The sequence below is a fragment of the Lates calcarifer genome, linkage group LG11 (assembly GCF_001640805.2).
Source record: "Lates calcarifer isolate ASB-BC8 linkage group LG11, TLL_Latcal_v3, whole genome shotgun sequence".
Classification (NCBI taxonomy): Eukaryota; Metazoa; Chordata; class Actinopteri; family Centropomidae; genus Lates; species Lates calcarifer.
Window position 1 is genome coordinate 7,514,621 of NC_066843.1, and position 26,287 is coordinate 7,540,907.

The 26,287-nt window shown below is 42.1% G+C and overlaps 3 protein-coding genes across 5 annotated transcripts; all 3 read right to left on the bottom strand.

Annotated features, from left to right (window-relative positions):
• Window positions 1-355: 355 nt before the first annotated feature.
• Window positions 356-10,624, bottom strand: raver1 (ribonucleoprotein, PTB-binding 1). Of its 3 annotated transcripts, XM_051074155.1 has the most exons (15): window positions 10,202-10,624; window positions 9,132-9,198; window positions 7,150-7,619; window positions 5,558-5,749; window positions 5,342-5,462; window positions 5,153-5,253; window positions 4,957-5,028; window positions 4,486-4,564; window positions 3,963-4,165; window positions 3,758-3,839; window positions 3,480-3,622; window positions 3,288-3,359; window positions 3,042-3,176; window positions 2,703-2,768; window positions 356-2,585 (listed from the first exon to the last, which is right to left on the bottom strand). In XM_051074155.1, the coding sequence occupies exons 1-15, from the start codon at window positions 10,526-10,528 to the stop codon at window positions 2,439-2,441; spliced, it is 2,277 nt and encodes a 758-aa protein (XP_050930112.1). In that variant the 5' UTR covers window positions 10,529-10,624; the 3' UTR covers window positions 356-2,438. The 3 variants fall into 3 exon arrangements, with proteins under 3 accessions (XP_050930112.1, XP_018560513.1, XP_018560512.1); XM_018704997.2 differs by lacking the exon at window positions 4,957-5,028 and having other exon boundaries at window positions 10,202-10,623; XM_018704996.2 differs by lacking the exon at window positions 4,957-5,028 and having other exon boundaries at window positions 4,486-4,567; window positions 10,202-10,623.
• Window positions 10,625-11,788: 1,164 nt separating this feature from the next.
• On the bottom strand, window positions 11,789-20,352 carry tyk2 (tyrosine kinase 2). The gene is made up of 24 exons (XM_018705068.2): window positions 20,184-20,352; window positions 19,472-19,664; window positions 19,217-19,340; window positions 18,992-19,124; window positions 18,710-18,873; window positions 18,127-18,505; window positions 17,855-18,040; window positions 17,366-17,523; window positions 17,156-17,273; window positions 16,864-17,047; window positions 16,628-16,746; window positions 16,360-16,527; window positions 16,176-16,263; window positions 15,788-15,915; window positions 15,286-15,421; window positions 14,710-14,861; window positions 14,469-14,616; window positions 14,280-14,371; window positions 14,000-14,189; window positions 13,544-13,662; window positions 12,912-13,084; window positions 12,717-12,834; window positions 12,495-12,605; window positions 11,789-12,402 (listed from the first exon to the last, which is right to left on the bottom strand). The coding sequence occupies exons 1-24, from the start codon at window positions 20,184-20,186 to the stop codon at window positions 12,259-12,261; spliced, it is 3,528 nt and encodes a 1,175-aa protein (XP_018560584.1). The 5' UTR covers window positions 20,187-20,352; the 3' UTR covers window positions 11,789-12,258.
• A 1,325-nt stretch (window positions 20,353-21,677) lies between these two features.
• LOC108902997 (cell division cycle 37 homolog (S. cerevisiae)) lies at window positions 21,678-26,087 on the bottom strand. The gene is made up of 8 exons (XM_018705067.2): window positions 25,710-26,087; window positions 25,147-25,428; window positions 23,951-24,056; window positions 23,733-23,848; window positions 23,417-23,539; window positions 22,708-22,890; window positions 22,544-22,615; window positions 21,678-22,341 (listed from the first exon to the last, which is right to left on the bottom strand). Exons 1-8 carry the CDS (start codon window positions 25,815-25,817, stop codon window positions 22,201-22,203), a joined length of 1,131 nt encoding a protein of 376 aa, XP_018560583.1. The 5' UTR covers window positions 25,818-26,087; the 3' UTR covers window positions 21,678-22,200.
• Between the last annotated feature and the right edge of the window lie 200 nt (window positions 26,088-26,287).

Sequence of the window (26,287 nt, forward strand, 5' to 3'; positions counted from 1 at the left end):
ACTTAAGTCATCTATCAGCAGAATAAAACCTAATAAAAAGATTACATGACTCAAGGCAACTTATATTATCTTACCCTCATCCAAGCAATTCATTTTGTTTTATACAAGATATTCTACATTATTTTTGATGAACAGCTTCTCTGTCACAGGCAACTAAGTCTTTCATATATGCTTGTAGTGTAGATAGCTATACCATCAGCCTATTCAAAAAACTAATTCAGATGCAGCTCTTCTTGCATTCTGCAATTAAGCTCTCTACATTTTAAGGCACAAATTAAAGTCTAATTAAGCAAATCTGTTAAGGGTCACTTTACGAGTTCAGTTCTAAAATTAATTTGTGAATCACACCCTAATATTAAAACTCTTAAGGCGTTTATGTTAAAGAGCAAATTATGTGCTCTTAAAGTGTTGAACAGACACTTGGGCATGCCCATGACACAGATGAAAACTTTAAGGTAAAATACAGAAATATTATCATGTTAACCCCAAAAATGTTAGTATAGACTGTAGCTTGGTGATGTCTGTATTGTTTTTTTTTTTTTTTTTTGTTTTTTTTTAAATGATGAGCTCACAACAATGGGTTTAAATAACATATACTTGCCCACATCACACACATACAGAGACAACCATGGCGGTACAGAGGAGAGGATAAGCAGTTAGAATCAAATCAATCAAAATGAAAGATGATCATACAGTACAGCTGCATCTCTTGGTCCATACACAACATGAGCAGTCTGCTGCGGCGCCACTCTTGGTCACATCAGCTTTCAAACATACAGGCAAACAAAAAAGAAGGGGGGGGGGGAAGAACTAAAAAAAAAAAAAAAACTAAAAAAAAAAAAAAACCCAAGGAGCAGCAAATTCATTCAAAAACACCAGACCAGAGGCAGGTATGATTTGAGAAAACAAATGTTTTGGACTCAGGAAAAAATGATCAAGCTTTAACTATTTACACAGCAAATAAACACAGAAATGGTAAATGTAGATGGAAGCCAACACAGGGCAGGATGAGATCACAGAAAACACTGTTAAGGCTCAAGTGTAGCTGCATTTCCTAGCAGAAGTCAGAGGTAATGGGTTTTCACAATCAAACTGTCAACCAGATAATTATTCACAAAAAAAGAAAAAAAAAAAAAAAAAAACAAGGACAGTCATGTCACTGACCAATCATCTGCCAGTAGCTTCCATTAGTATATCCCCAGACAGACTAACTCCCACCATCACTGGAAAACTTTTGAACACTGGGCTGTTTCCATCATTCCAGCTGCCACATATTCTTCTAGAGAAACCAATTCAATTGAGAGTCGGGCCTCTCGCTGAGGTTCTTGTTATTAGCTATGTTCCAGCAGCTCGAGAGATGGCACACAGCGGATGTTCGCTGCCCCACCCACCCAACTCAACCTTCGAGGTGTGTGGACATTCAAATTTTAAATTTAGCAAAACAGAACTCACACAAAACACTGAAAATGTTAAACTCCTGGAGACTTGAAAAATGGCATCCTCTACAGGTGAGAACAGATTAGGATTGTGACCTGTGCCCTCCAAGTGCATCACTCAACAACCAGTGTAGAGACAGAAAACAGACTCTGTAAACAAGCTGGAGGGTGTGGATCAAAAGACAAACAACGTGGAAAAGTTAAGGCTTGAGAAAATATTGCCAGAATGGTAGAACACGTCACCTTGATAACACACAGGCAGGTACACACAGCTGTCATTGGTGGATGGAAAGCTGAATGTTAGCCGATGAAGAAAAGGCCTGAATCCAGAAAGACTCGTATAGAAAAACATACAACCCTGTGGAAGGAAGGGGAAAACAAAAAAACACCACAACACAAAACACCATCTCATTAAACAAACTACTGAACTTTTTTACATGGAATTAGGAAGGCTACTTAAAAAAGTAGAGCCTCTGAAGTAAAGCTAATTTTTATACTATGCAAGTCCCTTTGCCTGAAATTGTGGACAGCTTCACTTTAGTGAGATGTCAAAACATTATAAAAAGCAGCCTATGGCTACCACTGAAAACTGGCCAAACTATCTGTAGCTCTGCTGATACACCACACTCAACACAGGAATAAAAAATGCTGAAGAGAAGAGACTTCATTAGCTAATTAACCATTTTTTCTCACTGTACAAGTCATTCAACAGAGAATTAAAAGTCAAATAAAAAAAAGAAGAAGAAAAAAGTAAAAACTTAATTTACCAACACACTAAAATCATATATACACAACAAAAAAACAACCACCAAGAATTCTCATGGAGTAACAGAAGTGTCCAGTTAGCAACAGGCAGCACTCCTCAGCACCCTCCAGGGGTCACTCACAGGAGTACATGGGAGACAAATCCAAGGACTGCCAAGCTGAGTCTGTTGGGAGGAGATGCCATCATGTCTTGGCTGTTGAATGGCTACTCATACAGCAAGAAGCATTCAGTTGCATTTAGAATATACGCTTTCGCTTAAGGTAGGAGTCCGCATAATGGCCGCCGAGGCCTTGAGAATGCTGGCCCACGTATCCACCCTCAGGGCTCGGCTCTGGAGATGGGATCAGTCGGGAGAACACACGCTTGTGGCTACCAATGGGAGTCTGCAATTGGCAAACAAGAAACAAGAAAAATCGATAAAGAGCAGCAGTGTAAAAGCAAAAACTGTGTACAAAAAGTTAAGACTTAAAAAGGCAAAGACAAGAAAGTGCCTAATTTACCTTCACAGCATTCCCCAGGCCTGGGGGGTAGTTAGTGGTGTGGCTCACAGGAGGCATTCCCACAGCCTGAGGACAAACAACCAACTTTCAGTGACCTAGACTTCTGCTGAGGCTCATGCACTCACAGCATAACATTAATTATTGAACATGAGCTTATTCTTGGAATATAACCCTCCACTTTTTTTTTTTCTTTTTTTTTTTTATCTCTTATACTGCTACATTAATGTGCCTACACTGACAAGTAATCAATAGATTGAAACCAAAACAGAGGTTAATATAAAAGAGAACAAAAAATGAATAAATACAAAAATAGAAATCAGTCCAAAGCATTAGGATTACCCTGTTGAGCTGGGTGGTAGGGAGGCTCCCATTACTGGATGCCTCAGGCCCTGAGCTGAAGTATGAGGACAGGGGTGGACTGGGAGGGTAGCTGTAGTGCGAAAATCGCTCGCCATAGTTGGGCTGACGAGAGGGCTGTAGAAATGACCAAACAAGATCAGAACAACTGCTTTATTATCAGTTTATGTAATTAGTTGATTGGTTATTATTGATTGGTTGTATTTAAAATAATAATGACAGCACTACCTGCTGTCCGAATCCTGCCAGGGCCCCAGTGTCAAGGTTCTCCTGTTGTTCATACAAGTGGGCCAGGGGATCCTGAGGAGAAATACCAGATGGGTATCAGACCAAATCACATAATACAGCCTACTGAATGGGCACCTACAAATAAAGAACAGAAGTGCTTTTCCACAGACAAAGCAGTGGAATCTGGTGTACCTGGTGTAGAGGAGGATAGTCGGAGCTGTAGGAGTCCTGGTAGCGCAGGTTGTAATTCGGCTGTATGCTCTGGTGTGTGTGTTGATTGGACACGTTACTTAGTGTAGGCCTCTTCCTATAGGGGTGAGGTCTGCAGCTTCCTCCTGGAGTAGGGAGAGGGCAGACAGACATCACATGCTGGATATTATCTACCTGAATAACTGAGGTGATTCAGCAAACGTGAACAGACTGGTGAGTAGGAAACTCAGAACCCCACACACTGCAAACAAGAGCCTCACCTGAGGGGAAAACACTGTTGCCACTGAGGAAGGCACTCTGTGGAAGATTCACATCTTTGGTAGGATCACCTAGCATTGATACCTAACAGGAAAGAAAAAAGGTTGGTTCATTTCTACCATCTATTTCCAGTTTCCATATGGGTAATAAGCTGGACAAGGATACAGAATGCAGAAAGCATATTATGGATATTACTTGGGACCTCACCCCTTGTGCTGTGAGGCCATCTGCCCCCATCATGCCACCCATCAGGGGCATGGAGATGCCCTGCAGGGTGGGAGAGGAAGTCTGGGGGAAGGTGCATGCTGCTGTGGGAGACTCCTGCTCCCTTGTGAGGGCTCTGCCAAGTGGCATTGGCTTTAGGGGGGCCAGAGGATCTGCCTGAAGACCGAGACCCGAGACTACACCACCTAGAGGAATTATGACATTATGGTAAATTACAATTAATGTAATCTTGGCTACCTCACAGTAAGGTTTTTCAAATAAAGGTCAGATTTACAAAAAGTTTCTTCTTAGAGTACATATGTAAATATACCTAATCATGTACACATTGTCCTATGGAATTCTACCACATTACTTAGGTCTTATCTAGCATCAGGACCAATGTAAAGAGCAGGAAGCATGACTAACAGGCACAGGGTTGCTACAGATGTTTAGCATCATAAGCAAAGCAAAAAACATGTAGTTTCTGGCTCAAAGGAGCTACGGCTGGAGTTGGCGGATGCCATACCTTGGGGCAAGTCTCCGAGCAGATGGACTCCCTGCTGGACAGGCAGAGCGGCCAGAGGATTCTCCCCAATGAGTCCTGCCTGCTGGCCAAAGGAGAGAGCAGAGTTCAGTGTCACAAGAGGGTCACACGACATGGCTGCAACACTCGAGCGGTGGAAAACTGCTGAGCTACACGAGCACACTTAAATCAGCACCATGGCTTACTCACCACGCATGAAATTATGTTCTTACAGAATGGGTATTTACAATTTTGGTGCACAATAGAGTAGTACACCTACCACATCACTCAGCACCACTCAAAAGTACACCCCACACATACACACACTTAAAAACAAACAAAAAAAAAAAAAAAACTTTCCTAGCGAGAGCTTACCCACCCAGGCACTGAGTTTTCTATCACCAGTCACATTAAAATAAGACCTTGATCCGTCTACCTTCACCACCACCAAACACAAACACCATTATCACTCACACAAGGCACTAGAGGGTTTTCTTTATTGTGCAGCACCTGAGCCCAGAGAAGATGATTTCCCAGAAAGGCTTGCTAAAGGTAAAGAAGGAAAGAGCAGAGAGTGAGAGGGAGAGGAAGGTTCACTATGAGTAGGAGAGGATGAATCAAAACAGGCTGAGCGGCTGAGACGAACATGTCAGAGAAAAGGCAGCAGTACCTGCTGGGCCTTGGCCTGGTTCTGAAGGAGCAGCTGGAGCAGGGCGGCGGAGAGGGCGGGGTTGGCCAGCAGCGGCATCGTAGGTGCTGCCCCGAGGAGGCCTGCACACAGAGAGAGCATAAGGACCCACAGCACCAGAAGATGTCCTAAAATGAAACCACTGATTAAGAGCCCTTGAGAACTCCCCACCTTGTTTGTGTCCCTGTGACAGTGGGTTGAGCAGCATCTTGAGGGTGGCAGGGTTATTGAGGCCTGTGAGTATCTGCATGGCTGTGGGATCAGGGAGGAGGCCTTTACCCCTGTTCACAGCCTTGAAGGGAGGAGTCACAAAGACTGGCGGTCAGCATTGATAGAGCAATGGCAAACAGGGAAAGTGAATACAGCATATCAGTTTAACTTAAATACCATGGTTTGGGCAGCAATCAGGGCGGCCAACATGCTTCTTCCAGGAGGGCCGGGAGCACAGAAGGACACCCTGATGTGTGTCCCGCCCAGCAGCCTGCCATCAGTGAGTCGCTGTGCCTCTTCGGCCATCTCTGCAGTGGCAAACTCCAACACTGCAAACCGACGAAAACTTCCATCTTGTCCCTGAGCCAACTGCAGAGAGGAAAAAAAACCCTCATTCTAATCTCACTAAAACTCATTTCACCTAAGTTCCACTGCCAATGAATAAAATACACATAAGGTATGGGGTGACTGGTAGGCCTGTGGCTTTTTCACTTATACCCTGTTCGTTCAGCACATATTTGAGTTGAACATCCATCTAAAAAGGACATTTATGTTGGAAACTCCCAGTAAACGCCCTAAATGTACCAGAATCAGTACTCACACTAATCAAAACCAATGTTGAAAACATTGCAACAGAGAGAGAAAGTGTTTCTTTCATGGTTTTGTTCATTGATAACAATGACTCACCTTACAAGTGGCAGGTGTAACATTTTTCTAACATTGACAGGTCCTCATATACCAGCCTGTCATTTAAGACTCAGATGATTTACACTTCCTCCAAGTCCTAAAATTAAAATGTCCACTTTTTGAAAATTTGTTGGATGTGGCAAAAAAAAAGACCATAAATGATGGAGGACTGCCAAAAACTAAATTATTAGAATTTAAACCTTCCACTCATTTAAAGTTTGGCAACCACTGCATTTTTTCCTTTCAAAAGTTCAGTCAAATTGAAATTATAAAATAAACATCTCTTCAAATTTCAATTACTAATAGATATTATGAAATATTATGCTGACTATACAGCTATTAAAATTCCTTCTAACTGCCCCTTACTCAACATTATTCACTAGTTGTGGCCTCATGATTCCATATCACCAGGTTTCACAACCAGGCCAGCTCTACCAGTTAAAACAACTGCTGGGAAACTAAACTGTTTCCCTTTCATTATCACATGGCCCTTAAGCATCACTGCCTTTGCCACGATCCTAAAAAACCCTGGAACCAGCAGAAAAGTGCTACTATGTGTGCAATGCTAAAAGGACAACCCTCTCTCATTCCAGAAAAGCCTGCTGAATGACACCACCTGGGGGAGTCAGCTGGTCATCACCATAGAAACCAGCAATGCTCATTGCTATAGAAACTTTGAGTGGCCACATGAAAACTGGGGTAAAGGTGAAAGGTACTGAAAGATCAAATATGGAATACATTTTTAGATCATTCCTGCCATCTGTAAACAATCCCTAAAATAATTTCCCACACATTCGGGGACAGTTCTACAGCTTTCTGGTACACATGGCAGCACATCACCTTCATCAATCTCAAAAAACAAAGTGAAAAGTTTTGTTAATATGGCCTTCATATGGCATAAACAAACACAAAGAAACCAATATGAACGGTAACAGGGGAAAGTGTAGCAAGGTTGTTTTCTTCTGGGAAAGAACACATTCTTCTTAGAAATCAATGATCAATGAAAAGTGGTACTAAATCCACTACTTTAGATGTTTGAAAGCAGATTATTTAACAAGAAGCGGTGCGTTTAAGAATTTGACCTGGCAGAAGACTGGTGTGTGGGTGTCGGCCAGAGCGTTGCGGAGGTCTTGGGCTGTCAGCAGGTTTGGGGGCAGGCGGTCCACGCACAGACATTTGGAGTGCAGCAGTGGGTACGTGAGGGAGCCCACCTCGGTCCAGTGGACGTACAGCATGCGGGAGCCCAGCTGCTTTCCTAAAAGCTCAGACTTGGCCCTGGCCGCCGAGTCCTTCTTCATGTACTCCACAAAGCCATATCCCTTGGAATGCCCAGTGGAGGCACTGTACACCAGAAAGCAGCGCTCCAGGTTACCGAAGGGCCGCACCAGCTCCTCGAACTGCTGCTGGGTGAAAGCGCGGGGCAGGTTGGCAATGCACAGCAGAGCATCTGTGGGCTGCAGCTGCACAGAGATCTCCCTGTCCCGCAGCACATGCTGGTGGAACTCTTTGATGGCACACTGCGCCTGTTCCCCATTGAGCAGTGTCACAAACGCTGTGGGTGATGAGGGGACAGTAAGAGAGACAAACACAATTTGGTGTCAAGTGAGGGAGTGACATTTGTTCAGCCAGCATTAACAGCAAGATCCTTTTTTATACACAGCAGATCTCAGGGAGCAAACTGTGATTGTGACACCATTTCTGCTTTAGGGGGTCTGATAAAAGACAATGCTGGTGGCACAATGTCACCACACACCAGCTTTCATGTCACTGCAACATTTCCCTTATTGAAAGTACAATGGCTGTCACAGTGGCGGACAAGTCTCAAAGGCACTTTATCTGACTATCACTGTTGATGGCTAAAAAGTCACCTGTATGACCTGTAAGAGTTTTAATGTTACTGGCACCCACGGTCAGTGTCAGTGACAGACACTTAATACACTGCAGACAGGTGCGCTAGGAGGAGCCCCATGAATGTTGCTACATATGAACCAAACGCGCTGCTACCTGTTGTATTTTGAAAGAGCAGAAAGGGGGAAAATACTTTTGCAGTTATGTCTTTAAAAAGGGGAGTGGGTGAGGAGAGTTAGTGTAATCTTTTTTTCTTTTACTAGAGAACTAGATTTTGTTCGAAAGCACATCGAAATGTGACTGGTTTTCTGCCACAACAGTGTGGTTGATACCAGGCATACACTGAATTCATCATCTTTTTTTTGAAGTGGATGTTTGTTTGTTTTTTTATGTCAGTTCTTCCTGATAAATCAGTTTTCACACTAATGGCAAGCTGATCTTTCATGTACTTTGATCAGACCAACCACATCATCCCACCCCACTTGCTATCTGTCAGGCATTTTTGAAATACATTAGGAATATATTATCCAATCAATTTCCAATTTCATCAAGCCACTTTGACCAATTTTTCATCGATGGAGAAAATCTTTCATTTGAGGGCAGATTTTCATCTAGTCTAGCATATATTTTTTTTCTAACACTGTCCACATCCAAATACATTTACTTGAAATATGTCAGGTAAATGGATAACCTTCCTTACTAGCAAATATTCACCACAGCTTGCAATCTCTGCTAGAGTTAGCACACTGTTGTGTACTACACAGTGCAGTCACACTTACACACAGCTCAAATATACAGCCGCACAAAACAATTAGGGTGTAATTAGTGCAATTTAATGAAAGGCAAATAATCTTGTCACCATTAGTGATGAAATACTGGAGCACATCGACCATCTAAACAACATCTTTACTGAAGCTGCAAATGAACTGTAATTATGACCCAAAAAGTCTCTGCTCCAGGAACTTATTTGTTCCATTTGTTTAGTATTTTCCTCAAGTGAAGAGTCTTTTTATGAACACAGCCCCCCCCACCCCAATTTGTCCTCATCAAGAAGACTGCAGAAGATAGTGAACTGCTCTAAATGCAGACAAGCCAAGCTGTATGTGTTACCCTCAAGTTTGTTTTCTGCCCTTTTTAGTTAACATGTAATCAGATGTAATCTTTCACTCCTTTAAACTGAAGATGTCTAGTATGATGGACGAGCAGTCAGACCAACCTGTGCCCTTGTATTTGTCAACAAAGCAGTACTTCAAGTCATAGTTGCCCAAGAGCTCATGGACCTCCTGTAAATAAGAAGACAACGATTAGATCCAGACATTTAAAATCATCATTCACAGCGCAATAGCATTCCCTTTAAGCAGGGACTCGATCGTCGTCATCACATATTTGTAAATTGCTTAATTGCAGATTTTGGTCGACACATAATTAACTCATTCATGTCCACTGGGAAACTAGTTAACAAGTGCACCTGTGAGGGGGGTGAGGGAGGTGAATAACTGACTCATTGTTGTTGGAGAAATTGTTCTGCACTGTTTTTGCCCATTCACAAACGAATGGCGATGCTGTCTAGCATTTTCTGAAACGTTTTGTCTCCACGCCTTCCACCTTTTGTTATAATGCAACTCACATCTCGAACTCCCAACTACCCCCCCTCTCTCAACCCCCCACCCCTCTGTGAACAATGGTACCGCCCGCAGGCCCACCGCTCCCCACGAGTCAGGCACGTTCCCAAAAAATGTGGCATCATGAGTAAAAATCTGTGCCTGGTTGATGGAGGCCAAACGCCAGCTTTAACAACAGATGAGCTAATGAAAAAGCTCCAGTGCACCTGTAAAAACCCACGTAGACAGTAGGGTCGCCTAAAGTTTGGCTTACAGGTGAAATTAAACGACGAATGTTAAAGTTAAAGTTGTTACTTGTGAGGCCGGACTGGCAGGTCACACAGGCCACAGATGACCATTATTATGACAGTTATCTGACCACCTGGCAGTTAACCTAAGCTGTGTTAGTCATTTTATCCAAACAAATTCAACACAGCACTAATGTTGTTCGCCGACTGTTTGTTCACGATATGTTGGCTTTTAAACCTTTTAAAAATTTAAAGCAAAACACCGCATTAAGCAAAGTTAAAGGCAGCTAACGAGTTAAATGGCTAGCAGGCTAACATAGATAGCATGGCAGGCATACTGAAGCTAGGCTAACTAAACGCTAGCCAAACGACCCCGTCAATCAATCAATCATCCAACAATTTAAACCTCCATTTTGGATAGTAGTTTTTTTTTCAACCTGATTGCTGACGTCGGAGGGTAGATTTTTGATGATAATTTTTCTACGGTTGTAAAACTCCCGTCGAGTTCTCTCCAAGCGGCTCTCTATCTCTTCGGGGTTCAGTGATGCCAGGTCCTCGTCGACCCTCCGCTGACACTCGCGTCCCGGTGTCGAGTCCTCCTCTCCCGGTTCGAGTTCGGGATGCCGGTGGCGGTCTCCAGCCATCCAGTTTTCGTGATCTGCGGCGAGGTCGTAATGTTCATGGAGCGGACGAGAGGCAAAACTGAGTCCTGTGTCTGTGCTTTCATCCTTGGCAGCTGAGCTAACAGACACGGCGGCCGCCATCACTCAGTTTGGTGGAAGTTTTATCGGTCTGGAAACTCTGTCTGATTTGAGCAGTTTAAACAATACACACATGGCCCCAGCGATGCTTCTGATTGGACGAGAGGGGCACGCATTCTCCATGACTACGACGTAACGGAGGGTGGGGGCGGGGCCAGGGGTGCTCATGTGATTCTACTCAAAACTGAATTTAAATGCTGCAAAGCTCTCAGTGGGGCTCCACAGCCTGAGGGAGCCATAAAGCTAATGTGAGGAGTTTCCCAGGCATTTTAATAGACAGACTTAAGCACAGTAGAAAAAAACTACAATGCCAGTTTGTTTTTTGTTTTTTTTTGTCTCAACAATTTTTGTAAACAAGATTTTGTTTACAAGGGTGTTTAAATCATTCTTTAATAGTCTTAGATAACAACAAAAATATTGAGTGACTGGAATAACATGCACATTTTTAAAGAACATATCATGCATGTTGTATTGCAAATCTAACAGTAAGAAAATCAGTTCAGTAGCTTATAGGAGTCTATGTGTGAACTTAGATGATTAGTTATTGCAAAATGTTACAGAAATTCTAGCCTGAACTGTGATAGCTCATGTCAGCTGATAGGACACTGTGGTCTGCACTGATATTGAAGGATACAGAATCCATGCTCCTCCAGAGGGCCTCACAGATCCAGGCAGCGACTGGAGGGGCCCATATGTCCAGAAGTCAGATCTTAGTGGAGTTTGAGTTTCATCCCATGATTATGAGTCAGATCTGGAGTGAGTTTCACAGTGACTCAGCTGAAGGTGACATCACCTTTGCACCGATCACAATCACTGGTATATTACTCTTAATGTATTACCCTCTGGCCTTTGCAGTATTTTCCTTCGAACACATGGTAAGAAGCAGCAGCTCTGTTATGTTGACAGTGTGGTTGGCCTGTGTCTAGACAGAGACCTTCTGTGGCAGTTGATTTTCATTGTACAAGACTGCGGACGTACAGACAACTTTGCCCAGTGGAATATGTGGAACAAATGTCTGCAGCGATGTCATGGTTGAGGCTCTGTCTATTTATCAGGTTTTACAGAGTGTATGCAGAGCACTGATTCAAACACCTGTTGAATAGGTGCTGCATTTGGCTGCTTCTTCTAGTGATCAGAGTTCTAACATAAATGTAGCTGTGATTTGTTGCATATGCAGTAGGACATCCTGTGACACACAGAAGAATGGTACATAATGTAATACATCTTTATATGCTTTCGGTCCATTTCAGCCTTTAAAGAAAGGATGTGAAAAATGTTTTATTAGATTTTGTTCTTTTGGTTTATACACAAAGAAATGTAAAGATAACATACATTCAGAAAAAATGTACAGAAATGAAACGTATATGATATATAAAAGAAAGACAGTAATCTCACTACCTTACAGAAATTCTTAATACTTACTGTGATATATGCAAACCTATAACCTTTAAAATGACAAAAGCTGACACTGGGTGGGTGACTTCCCATCAGCTTTCCCAATGAAGTTCAACTCATCAGCCAGGAAATAAACACACTGATTAAGTTTATTATTGTGTTAATATTTCATAGGAGAGAATAACAATGTGCTTTTATCAAAAAACAAACAAAAAAAAGCCTATAAAGACATTTATGTAAATGGAGGCAGCAGGCATTGCACAGTGGGAAACAGATTACTGACCACCCTGTAATATATGGTTGCCGACATGTAGATGAGTAGCTCTTCAATGAACTGATCAGCAAATCTGAGCTAGGGAAAAGTTTATATTTGACTGCCAATCATATGTTCGGCGAATAGCCTCCAGCTTTTCAATGAGGGGCCCGAATGATGGCCGTTGTGCGGGGTCTGCAGCCCAACACTGTTCCATCAACAACTTCACCTGTTGTTAAAAAAAAGGGGAATTATGAAAATATCAGGCTTCTCATCATGCCAAGAAGATGTCAATTTCACTTGATGAGCATGTATTGTTACCTCATGTGGGCAATCTTTGGGACAAGGCAACCGCAAGTTTTTCTCCAGCAGTTTTATGAGCACCATAACAGTCATTTGTCCTTGGGTTGCCCCCATCATCTCAGAGAACTTCTACAAAACACACAGAAGTGTACATTGTGCATTTAATATACAGATTCCAGTTTTACTTTATCGGTCTCACGTGAAAATGTATGCAGGTTTAAGAGGCCAGAGATGACGTACCACTGGAGGGCTTTGGCGGTGGTCACAGCGGGTAAGGATCTCATACAGTGTGACGCCGAAGGACCAAATGTCAGATGAAAAGGAAAATTTGCTCTCCTTCAGGCATTCAATGGCATACCTATACAGTGCAAAAATATAGTTTAGTGGCCAATGTTATGGAACAAAGCACTGAAAAACTCTGCTGCATGAACTCACCAGAACACTGGACTGTCCCCATCTTCACGGACGCGATAGTAGATTTCGCCTTCAGGGATGTATTTTGTCAGACCAAAGTCTCCAATCTTCACCAAGTTGTCATTTTCCACTAAGACATTACGGGCAGCTAGATCTCGATGAATGTATCGCTTTGAGTGTAAGTACTCCATCCCCTTTCACACAGACAGAAAAGACAAGTGTGTGTTTCAAACCAAAAACCTAAGTATGACATGTACATTTAATTTAAAAAAACAAAAAAGGTCATTTAATGTCAAGACTGGCTCTGCTCCTTACTGACTGACTAACAAAGATGCAAATGTCACTGCTGACATGACTATTTCCTGGTGGACACTGTCCTGGTTACTGTTATCAGTCTAACATAATACTGATGTTATTAAACTATGCAACTTAAACAGAATGAATTAATGACAATGCAGAGAAATTAAAGCATAATATGATGAATTATCTACTTCAGACAACTGTCTTGTGTGCAGTGTGCGGAATATTCTTATACAACAATGAATGTAAAAAGCTTCAGGAGAGGGAGAGAGAGCACAACCTGACCAACAACATTATGAGATCAAGAGGAAATCCAGATGATTGGCACAACCTGCAAAACCACCTCAACTCACCATACAGATCTGCTGAGCAAACATAAGGCACTGGGGAACACCCAGTTTACGTTTGGGAAGGTAGTCTCGCAGACTCCCCAGAGGAAGGTACTCCATTATTAGCTGCACCACTTGTCCTCCTGTCAACGGACAAGGCAACAGTGCTTTTATCCTCCTGTTTCACTGACTGAAAGGCAAGAATGACCTGCTGCCTATCCTGGTTCTGTAGAAGCTTTGGTGCTCAGCATGTGGCATGTGTCAAAAGCTCAAAATATTGACATATAATGGAAATAGCGCTGCACTTTGACAGTATTTTCAATATTTAGAGAACAGCTGGGACCAAAAATCAATTCCCCTCATCCACTGAGTGGGGTAAGTTGAAAGAGCGCTACTGAGCAAGCACTCATTTGCACATAGAGACTGCGTGTTGACATATACTTCAATAAAGATATTTGAAGCAGAGAGAGGAGGACTCACCCATTTCAGTACAGCAGCCTTTGTACTTTACGATGTTGCTGTGATAAAGAGACTTCAGGATCTCAATCTCCTTTATCCAGCCATCAGGGACGTGACCGTTCTCTTGTTTCAAAGCCTTCACTGCCACGCGCTCTCCAGTCCCATCATTGGCTGGGTCATACAGGTAGAGAGTCACCTTTCCAAAGTGACCCTGGAGATGGAACAATAAAGCTGTTCTCTAACATTCAGGAAAACATTCAGGAAAAAAGAAAACCGCTGGGGATGAGGTACTAGAACTCACCTCTCCTAACTCCCGTAACTCTTTAAGATAGCGTTTATGGAACACGCTAGGGTCTGAGTCAGGTAGAGTTTCACCGGGAGATATAGCAGGATCTGTGTGCAGAAAAAAACCCCCACATCTGTTCAATCACATGCACTGAGAAGAGTTGAAAGACAGAGGAAGGTGGTGCAAGGGTAAGTAAAAACCTACCAATCATGCCTTCTGTGAGCTCTCTGAGCACAGTGCGGAACGAAGGCCTCTCCACAGGCTCGTAGGTCAAACACATGCTGATGAAGCTGGCCAGTTCCTGAGAGGATGGTTCAGCTAAGCGGCCCTTCTGCTGATAAAAGCGCTCTTTCTGTTGGGGGGTGAGAAAGGTTCTGGTGTTACAATTAGAGGTTAGAGGGATAAAACAGGCAGGTGAAGCTTGTGGCTGTTGGAGAAAGCTGACCTTGGCCAACGCGCTGCTGCTCAAAGGAACATCGCCGTTGTTGCAGATTTCGAGCAGCGTGACACCAAAGCTCCACTGGTCAGCTTTGGTGTCACTGAGTGTACCGCTGTCAACACACTCAGGGGCGATCCACGGGATACGCTCAAGACGCTCTGCAGTACAGAATAGCAATAATATAAATGACAGAAGTTACAAGCTTGAGGTGTTCTAGTTTTTGAAGAACTTGAGAAGTTGAGAAGAAACTGAAAACTGAACAAATGTTTACAAAAGCTAAAGAAAAACTTCAACATCGGCAGCTGCAAAAAATGTTACTTAATGTTCTTGTTCTGTTTCAGTTTGGGGATCCTTCCTCTTAAGCCCCATAGAACTGGTGAAGCTCGATTGCAAGACATTTTTCTATTTCGGACAGCCTTAAATGACACGTTGTGAGGTGAAAATTTCAAAACAACATGAAGTGTGTCACAGGAAATGGTCTGGTTGAAGGTTCCTGTTTCCTGAATCTGATTAAAATAAGGCAGAACAGTATTTATGTTTCATGAGAAGTGAAGTGAAGTGAAGTGAGTTCTTAGTACTGACCTTCCCGTGAGAGAACGTTCAGGGCAATTCCTGGGTCACTCAGTTTGATAAAAGGAGTAGTACCAAGCTCCAAACCTCGCCTTGCCACCAGAATGTTCTTGGCACAGACATTTCCATGAACCAGCTGTTTCGTTTCCTAAAATAATGAAATTGTTACTGGTCTTAGCTGTTTTGAAGTGAGAGCGAAAGATTAAAATAAGTTTAATTCCAACTATCAGAGCTATCAGTTATCAGGAAAAGATGGACTGGATATGCAGCACTTATCTTAAAGCTTGGTCTGATAATGAGATTACTTAATTTCCTGAGTGCAGCAGCTCAAACTGAGAACACTGTGTCCAGTTGAAAAGCCACACTACTTGATACTATTATTCAAAATATTTTACCCACATGCCTGATTGTAAACACCATTTGGAGGTAAACTGTACCATCCTTGTATTACCTCACTAATCAGTTCACTTTGGTGACCACTAAGTTGTCTGGTCATTCAAGTGTTTGAACTCACAAGATAGCTGAGTGCACTGGCAAGTTGTTTTGCGACAATAAATTTCCACTGAGGAGTCACTGATGCCTTTTCTTTGCGAAGGAAAACATCCAGAGGCCCAAACTCCACAAATTCTTCTACCATGATGTCTGTAAAGACAGGAATGCATTCAAGAGGTCAAGTGTATGCTATAGCCTTGGGCAAAAATGTAAATAAGCGGCATGCTCTTTAAAACAGACAGAGGTTGAATGTGGTTTTGCATTTACGTCACTGTTTACAGGATACTAACATTTTAAATTTGACTATAGACAATGATTGTGTGCGAGATGGCAAGGTAGCAAATAGGGAAGTTGCACACTACTAAAAGTAGAAGTGGGTTTGTGGAGGTGAGCTGTGATAGTGCACTTACTTTCAGATCCTTTGACAGACACACCATGCACAAACACCAGGTGACTGTGGGATACCTGGCTCATGAGACTTGCAGTTTCAAAAAAGGCCTAAGAAAGACAGAGAAAGGGATATCTGGTTGGATGTGATAAACTACCACTGTTATTCTTTTGAGTGAGCTTATTACCACTAAAACAAAGGCTTACTAGTGCAATATCTTTATGACTCTGCTCTAGAATCTTGAGAACCACTCGGATCCCTTTGCCGGCGCTGAAGTTGTTGTTGCACTCATCGTCGTCATCGTCTCCTCGGCTCCGCACTCGAAGACGGCCCGCGTAGATGTTAGTTCTGGTGCCACGGCCCAGATGCTGTTCCTGTTTATAAACATAACAACCCCCCCGCCCTGTCAGTGACTAAGCTCTTTAGGTGAAGCAGGCGGTCATACTGTGGCGGTGAGGGGTGGGGTCTCATCACCTGCACAATCTCTCTGTCCTTGATCTGGTGGAAGCGTAGCTGGGTCAAATTCAGGGACAAGCTTTCAGTGTTGTTACGTTGACCGACACCTTTCCTCATCACCAGAAGGTTAGACAGCTCTACATCACACAAACACACAGAGACAGACCTATGTAAAATCCTAAATATCCCACAACACTGCCACTGAGTAACAAGATGGCAAAACATGTCTATTCAGATACAGAATAGACACAAACCTGCTTGTCTTGGAAAACAGCATCTTTTGACAGTAAAGCTGTCTGGTCCAGACTTGAGTATAAAGGTCTTGAGGCTGTCTGTGAGTTCCTTCACGCTGGAGAATTCTCTGTCCCAGCCCTCCAGACAGAACATTGAACCCCTGTGCTGAATCCGAAACTGCTTGTGGCTTGGCGTCAATCCATTCTGTGAGCCACAAGCGCACATAAACACAGGTGTACATACAGTAGTTGAACATTTTCAACACCACTGCACTGCAATGATTTCCAGAGAGGTGAGTGGGTGTTGACTTACCTCATTTTTGTTTAGCACAGCTAGGATGATGCGGTGATAGTCGAGAGCACTCCAACGTACAAGGAAAGCTCCCTCCTCTGCTGCCTCCTTTTTCAGCTTCAGCAGCACAAAATCATCACTGGAAACACACCAGAGTTGTGATATAATGCACTGTGTCTCTTTATAGCCTGTTTGTGTCTGTATGTGCATGTGTAAGAGGAAAAAACTCACTGCATAGGCCCATGCAGTCCATTTGCTTCACTCAGCACTACCCTTGGGGGAGCCACTTCATGACAAAGATAGTGGTGGGCGTCTGCAGTCAGCCGGTAGTATCCATCCAGGAGGGAGATGAAGGAGCGGGCCTCCTGGCTGGAGTTCATCTGAGCCTCCTACATACACATACAGAAACACCACTAGCTTACAATCAGAGCTCCCACCTACAGACACATACAAATTCAAAACATAATATCACGCCTGAAGTGCACCAAAATCCAAAGCACTTATAGTCACACACCTATAGAACTGGAGAATATATGAGAATCTAGACGTCCATGCTTACTGTGCAGTACATTCAGACACTTTAACAACTGAACAATATGACCAATAAAGTGACTAATATACATCAATATAAATCAATTGTACTAATACATCACAAGCACATTAACCAATCAAATGAATGTATTAAAGCTTTCACATAAGAGGGTAAACAAGTGCTCTCACCATGCAGTGATTGTCCAGAGTGCTAATGCACACATTAGCCCCACTGATGGCTATGTGAGTTATTTCAGGGAAATCACAGAAGACGGTCCATTCGTCTGGTGTGTTCCCATTTGGCTGGTTGGACTGGTGTTTGGTTTTCCTCATGTAGCTCATGTAGTCATTCCTGAGGTAAGAGTTTGCCTGCGCCTAGGTACAAAGACCGAATGAATAAAACAGTCTACAGGAGCAGAACATCAGAGAATTAGCTTGTCGGAAGCTTGACACTGACAAACCTTCTGACCGGACACCTTTCTCCACTGAATCCCCTTGGTACCAGAAACCATTATTTCATGTGTGGTGGGAGCTGTGAAGTTGTCTTTCGAGACGCCCTGCGCGTGAGTGGTGCTGGAGTAAGAGCTGCCTCCATCCCCGTCTTCCCTGTGCTCCAGGTGGGATACAGAGAAGGTCTCTGTGCCAAAGCGCGGTGCCAAGTGTTCGAGGGTAGAGATGTACTTATACATGATCTCCTGGGTGCCCAGCCGCCCCTTATCAACGGTGTGCTGCTGGAAGGTCCGCACAAAGTCTGCAAACACCCGCTCGATCCTGAATCTGGTCAGGACATTGCCTTTGGAAATGAGTTTGGAGAAAGACCTTGGAATGCAGCGTTGGAAGCTGAAAAAAGGAGAGATATGTCAATGTTACCTGGATCCAGCGTTAGATTAGATTAGAAGATGCTTTAGTGATCCAGAGGAGACAAATTGAACCACAATTATCATTGGAACTATTTCACAACTTGAGCTGTAGAGACAATTACAAAGCAATTTATCAGTAAAAACAGCATGACTTGACCACATTCACTCCCTTCCAAGTAATTACCCGACTTTCTTTGCAACATCTTGTAAGTTAGAGTCTGTCTGTATTGCCAGGTGTGAGAGGTGAAGCACAGCCATCCCCAAGCTCTCATTTTTCAAGCGATTTAGCTCATCCTCTGACTCGACATCTTCCATCTCCACTACTTCATTCACAAACTCATATTTGGCCTTTTGGAGACACAGGGGGCAAAGAGGTTAGGGTACTGTAATACTTTGAGCACCAGAAATACAGTACATGCATTTAACTAATACTCAGTACACCTAAAATATTATGTTAAATACAAACCTGAGAGAATAAGTACTCCAAGGATGTGATTTCAAGCAGAGGGGAACCCCCCTGATCTGTCCCAGATTTGAGGCGATAGCGGGATATAGTCGAGTCCTTGTCATTTAGTCCATGCCAATTCCGAAAGTAAAACCTAAGCAAAAGGAAAGCAGACAGACCTCTGTGAATGTGCTCTGAGTGTGCCATCTGCTCCTCTAATACAGTGTTATTCAAACACAGACTAACCTCATACAGTAGTGAAGTACTAGGCTGGAGTTCTCCTCTGGAGTGAAAATGTGGTTTGGGCTGTACCAGCATCGTGATAGCGGGTTGTACAGAGCAAACAACACATGGCACAGAGGTGTGATCCCTGTGGAATAAACACTGAGGATAAACACACTAGCCACAAAGCAGGTGAATTTAACACATGAAAGTAAACACACAAACTGCTTTCATTTCTGTCATTGTGGGTGTATTTTGGTCGAGGCTTGTCCCTCTCACCAACAGCCTCTGCAGCTGAGATGCACAGCTCCTCTGCTGTGACCTTTCCACTTGTGTGGGACAGGTATCTCTCTCCTTCTTTAGTCCAGAAGAGGAAAACATGGATGCCTTGATCCTGGGGAGGCTCGATCTGATTCAGAAATGATCCTGGCCTTGAACGTTTGGACATCCCAATTCTAGGCATGGTTGGGGACTGACACACACACACACACACACACATACCCAAATGTCAATCGCAGTATATGACTTTTAGATTAACCAGCTGTTGGAATCACGTACGCATTAGGGCCTACGTAAACGCAAACGCATTTTTACAGCGACACCTTGCTTATTTCCTGAAATAACATATTTGGTCTCATTTTACACGATGATTAGTTAAAAAACAAAGCTGGTAAATGACCAAGTGACAAAAATGAAGAATTAAGTTTTAACTACGACGTTGTGTGATCGGATCATTCTGTCAAAAGGCCTTCCGGGGATTACACTTTGTCTAACTTATTGTTTACATTACATACTACAGCACAACAACAATTCTATCATTTTTTTTAATATATATAAATGGACGTAACACACGCTGACTGTGTCACCGTGCGGCTCAAAAAACACGAGTACTCATAAATTTCACAATATACCCGATACCACTGACAAGGAAACATTTAACTAAATAAATAACCGTAAACTCGGCAACGTGTATGACAAGCGAGACTCTTACCATTTAAGAGCGAGCCTTTGAAGGTGTTACATTAAAACCTGTCTCGGAAAGCTACACTGACAGTTGGGCTTCATAATTTACTGAGCGTATTTCCCCACCGTCGCCTACTCTCTCGGATTCTCGCGAATTGTGCGCAACGATGAGCCAGCCCGCTGCTTCCCGAAACCAAATGGCCACTCCCTCCCGCAGGCGAGTTGCACGCGCATGCACGCACACACGATGAGAACGACCTTTCAAAATAAACGTCGGGATGTGTCGAAAGTAAAAACGTAGTAAAAAGTAAAATGGAAATTATATAAAAATAATATTGTTACATTGAGGCATACTTTGTCGCCTCGTTAGGTGTACTTCTACATTATTTGTGTCAAAATCTAGTTTTAATCTTAAAATATTTTTATATTTGTTGCTCATTTGTTATATTTTTATTATCAGAAAAGAGTGATAAATGCTCAACATTATTCCTGAAAGCCTCAGTTAACATATTAAAAAACTCAAAGATACTGATTTTTGGCGTTTTCCTTTGATAAAGACTTAAAACAATTAGCAATTATGAAACTTCTTGTTAGTTAATTCTATATCAACTACAAGTAATTGATTAAGAATGAATTAATGAATAATTAATTCAGGATGTGTAGCAACAGGTTGGAAAGCACTGTGCCACTGTTACTACATATCATAACATCCAATTATATCATAATTCTTTTCCAAATTACAATCAACCACAATAATTAATGCTTATAATGTAAGGTGACAGATTTTCCTGTCAGCAATGAAAAGCCAGTTGTTAAATAACTGTTTACACTCAAATAAAAACCCATCAACTAAACCAAAATCAAATAGAAAAAAGTTTCTCTTAATAATTTATTTTTGTAGCATCAGCTTTGACATCAACTGAAATTCAAACTAAGCACTTTCACCTTCAAAATGAAAGCACTGATAGACACACCTACTGAGCACTTTCAGGAACTATGTCACACAGGCTAATAGAGGCCCATGTGAGCAGTCATTCTTAAGACCACCTGTACGGCCCCTTTCATGCACTTAAATGGGATTCTAGTGCAGCCAGGATGGGAATAAGTGGGGTCCATGCGAGCCATCAATCATCCCCCAAGCCCTTGAGGAACCCACTTGGGTTTAATACCCATTTTTGTGCTAATGGTCATATAAAGTTAGTGTGAGCTGATCATCATCAGGCCTGAACCTGACTGCTTTTGGTGCTTAATATTGGTTGTTGTCTTGAAATGTATACAGCATATCCATCTATTTACCCTCAGTACCTCTGTACCAAATAAAAATCTATACCAAATGTTTCACTGAAAAACCCATGCACACATGCATTCACTCCATATTAAAAAAGCAGTGGTTACCTCCACTACAGGTCTCACAGATGGATAATTTTCTTCACAACTCACAATTTTTATGTACTAACTTTATGATTTGAAAAGCATATCACCCACACCCAAAGTCCTCAGACATAACCACAACACCTTGGTCTTGAGTAGCTGGATATAATTCAACCTTTAGTTAAGCAAGTTTGTAGCAAATGTCACCCTGGGTAAAGAATCATCGCAATACATTGTTCAAGGCTTGAAAGTCAAAGAAAAAATGTTAAATTTGGAAATTAAAACAAAACGAAACAAAACAAATTATATGCACAACCTGAAAATGTATCTAACACTTTTCAACTATGCACCAACACAATTGAAGCAAACAGGTATGTGTGCACATACACACCCCCACAAATCAACAGGTGTATACAAATACATGTAAGAATACAACTTCAGTGATGTCCAAACCAATTAAAGACCTAAACACAAGCAGCAGTTTATTTTCCAAGCAGGAGTAACTGATGCAATGTAGTTGTGTACTTCAGTGAATGCTAATCCCAAGTCTCGGCTAAATATTTTAGAGAAGTTATTTCATCGTTCCTTGATTGGCAAACTAGTCATACACATGGTGGAGTTGCAATACAGTGGGTAAGTACATTTGCACAAGCAACAAATCAGATCAACATTGGTCATTCCTTCTTGGTTTCTTCCTGCTCCTGTTTCACCTCCTCATAGGTAGCATCTTCCTCTTTTTCATCACCATCATCTGTCTTGGAGTTGGGGACCCAGAGCCCAGAGTCTATGCACCTCTTCATGTGAGCCTTTGCCTCCTAAATAGTGTAAAATTACATTTGTTAACTGATCAAAATACAATAAAATACATGTGTGAATCAGGTAACTGTACATTTAGATGGCTGAATTGTGATTCCCAACAGACCTTATTGGTCCATATACTGTATTAGTCAAAACGCAGTCTGCTGATTAATAGAAAAAACAAACAAACAAAAAAATGGCATTAACAAAGACACCTACCGTTGGGTCCATTTTGCTAATAACATCTTGTAACATTTGGATGTCCTTCTCATCAAAGCACTTCTGCATCTCCTGCAATTAAGAACATAATATGTGAGGCATTTTAAACTTGCACGAGAAAATAAAAAAAGAATCCTGAGGCTTCTTGAAACAAAAGAACTTACCAGTGGCAGGGATTCGTACACCTCAACAGGATCTAGCCCTCCTGGTCCCATGCGCTTTTGTCGTTCCTCTTCCTCATACTCCCTCATGGCCTTTTCTATGCGGATCTTCGCCCTGCCACGAACCCGTTCCTTAAATGATTCCAGCTCATCATTGAAAGCTTCCTGGTACTGCTGATCTGCTGTCTGTGAGGGAACACAAACATACAGTTAATATCTGCATTTAATAGGGAGTTTCCACCAACCGAACTTCCCCAAGAACCTTTTGAGGAACTTAGGAATTCCTAACTTAGGAACTTTAGAATTTAGCTCCCTTGTCAGCCAAAGGAAGAAGTGAATTTAGCTCTTAAGAAAAGGTCCCTCTTCCTGCAGTATCACTTTCTGATGATTCAAAAACCACTGAGAGAGAGGGAGGAGGAGGGGAAGCGAGCTCACGAGTGAATAAGCAATAAACACAAAGAACGAGATAACTCTTTATTGTTATTCCCATCATGTGTAAAAACTCATTCATTCATTTGAATCCATCATTGAACTGCCTCACTGTTTTTCTGATGTATTAAAAATGCAAAGAGCAATGTGGAAGAGGAAATTAAATTCCTAGTTTAGTTCCTGAGTTGAGTTCCTCTGGTTCCATTGTTCCTGGAACCCTTTGGTCTATAAGGGCTACAAGTTATTGCATTAGATTTTTTAGAATCCAAAAACACTTAATCACCTTAATCTTGGAGAAGAATTGACGAAAGCACCCACGGGGATCCACCTTGAGACTTTTGGCCAGCTCTAGAATGAACTGCATGACGATGGTCTGATGAGCCACTTGCTCCATCAATGCATGTTTCTAAAAAAGAATGAAACATTTTTGGAGTAATGAGCATATTTAAAGAAAACATGCTGTGCCGATTAAAGAGAATCCCTGAGTTACAGTCCAGTTAACTGACTTCAATATATCTTAAAACATGTACAGTACCAATTATGAAGGAAACATGAGTGCTCTTGAAGGACAATGGTGAAAAAAACATTTTTGAGTTTACCTCCTCAACTTCAAGGTCAATGCACATGATGACCAGATAGTTGGCGGTCTCTTCACATACTAGATGAGGGTTGTCAGAGAGGTACTTCTGGCTGTCATCCCAACGCCGCAACATGCCTGTGGTAAAGACAACAAAGACAGACCATCATTACTTTCAAATACCCATAGCCCATAACATGCAGTAAAGAATGATGGTTAGTGAAAGTCAGTAATTCTTACCAAAATGTTTGATCTGCTTCTCATATTTCTCCACAAAGGTTTTATGCTTTTGCTCTTTCTCTTCTTCAGTCTCTTCTTTAGAATCAGGTTTGACATTAACAATGCTCTACGGATGACAGAGAATAATCATTAAAGACTATGTTCCTGATAGAAAGAATGTTGCAAGTGCCAAGAGCATACCAACCTCACTACATAGTCAGTTCGATAGCAACTAAAGGTACTTCTGCAGTACACTGGTCCCTAACACCTTACGACCAGAGGCAGCAACTGAAGCAATAAAATGTTGAAGGACAGGCGCTCATTTAGTGTAAAGAGTTGGAGACTGCCTGGAGCCAAGCTAAGGAGAAAAACATGTGTTGCAAATATGTCTATTGTGCTTTATTGTGTATTGAATCTCCATTGATGTATTATGACCAAGGAAAACTTATGCCCAATTTTCAGCTTTAAAAGACAAGGCTGGCTTCATATTTTAATACAAATAATAAATTCCATGACAAGACCAAAACCAACAGCCAACATTATCAGCCAGAGGGTCAGAATGACTGCATAGTCCGCTGTATGCCACAGGAGGTCCTTCCTTACCATCCAGATATACAATTCCTCCCCATTCTGCTAACTCATGTTTAAATCACTGCAATGTTATGCTGACCCACATAACACTTTTAATTCAGTTTATCTTTGCACATTACAGCTAATATGCTGTTTTAATAACTGTTAATCTACTTTGCATGTTTCCATTTTTGCAGTTTCGTCCATGCTGCGATTCTACTTAGCATATCACTTTTTGCACATTTGCATTTGTACATTTCTGCTTTCACTTATTGTGTATTTATTATGACTACTATTTTGTAGTAGTTTTTACTTACTTTCCTCAGTGTGTGTTGAGCAGTTGTAACAAGGGATCAATAAAGTTTTTTTCTGGTTTTGATTCAGTGTATCCTAACAGATGCTGGCTGTTACTTGTTATTATTCTATTATTATCATCCTCTACATTGCACTGTCATTTTGTTGAAATAGGGGCTGTATATGAAGCAGTGTAGGTAAAAATATCAGCTGACTGTACCAATTCAAAATCAGGCTCCAAATTATGTCATGTAATGTTATGTGTACCAATAATCAAGATGACATCGGACTAGCACTTTTGTTGGGAATGTACCTTTTCTTTGTCTAGTGAACACACCCTGTATCTGACTCACCTTGCTGAAACCATCTTTGCTGAGTGTGTCCACATTCCATGGCATCCTTTTCTCTTCCCGATTGTGTTCCTCCAACTTCTTCTCCCACTCCCGTTCCTCTTTTTTCAGTTTCTTCTCCTCAGCCTGGGCTTTGCTCAGCTCTGCTTTGGCATCATCTGTTGCTGAGATGCTCAGCTCTTGTACTTTCTTCTGTGCCTCTGATAGCTTGCGCCGACACTCACTGAGTAACTTGCTTAGTTCTTCGCCTTTTTTCTGAAATTCTTCCATCCGCTCCACACGTGCCTGCAGTAAAAAAAACAAAAAAACAATGTAAGATCAGTCACAACCACAGGGACACTGTTTTTATGTCCACCACATTCTTTTCACCATAACTAAAGCCTAAGGTTGACCACCACCCTCTGACATTTGCAAAACGTTATTACCTACTCCAATATAATAATTTAGCAACTGTAAGTTTTGCAGCACCAAGTGAGCAAAGGAGACCAGCTAACAACTAGCTAACACCTGCACACATTTTACAAGGAAGAAACTGTTTTAAAATCCTATATATCTTAAAGCTGTACCTGGTGTCTCCATCTAAATAGGCTGGGTGTGTCGATGTTTGGGTGGGTGTCATCTTCATCATCGGACACCTCAATGTGGTCCCACACGCTGTAGTCTATCCTGGACATGATGCCAGCGAGAACCAACGCAAACAGCGTTAGCTTAGAATATGACTCGGCTACGTTCGAGGGTTAAACGAAGCTCACTCGGATTTTGTTTTATCAAAAAAGCATATAATAAGAGATGGGTACACTTTTCAGAAATGTATAGTTGCGTTCAGTGCAGCGACTGGCTGTGTTTGGCCAACTCTAACTCAAATAAAGCTACCTAGCCTGAGCTAGCGGGAGACTGCTACAGACTTCTAGAAAGAATCGTTGCTGCAAATTTCCGTTCGACGTCAGCGCGTCACTCCGTCACACGCACGTACGTCACTCCGTCTATTACAATCCTATGATTACAATACAGTTCAGCAGCGCCACAAACTCCAGCCTCCGAAAAATATCATTTGCCGCCTTGACACAGTTTAAACAACAATGAACATTACATGAACTAAGGATTTAATACAGGACTGTTGCATTAGACTGCTTTAGCTTAGGCT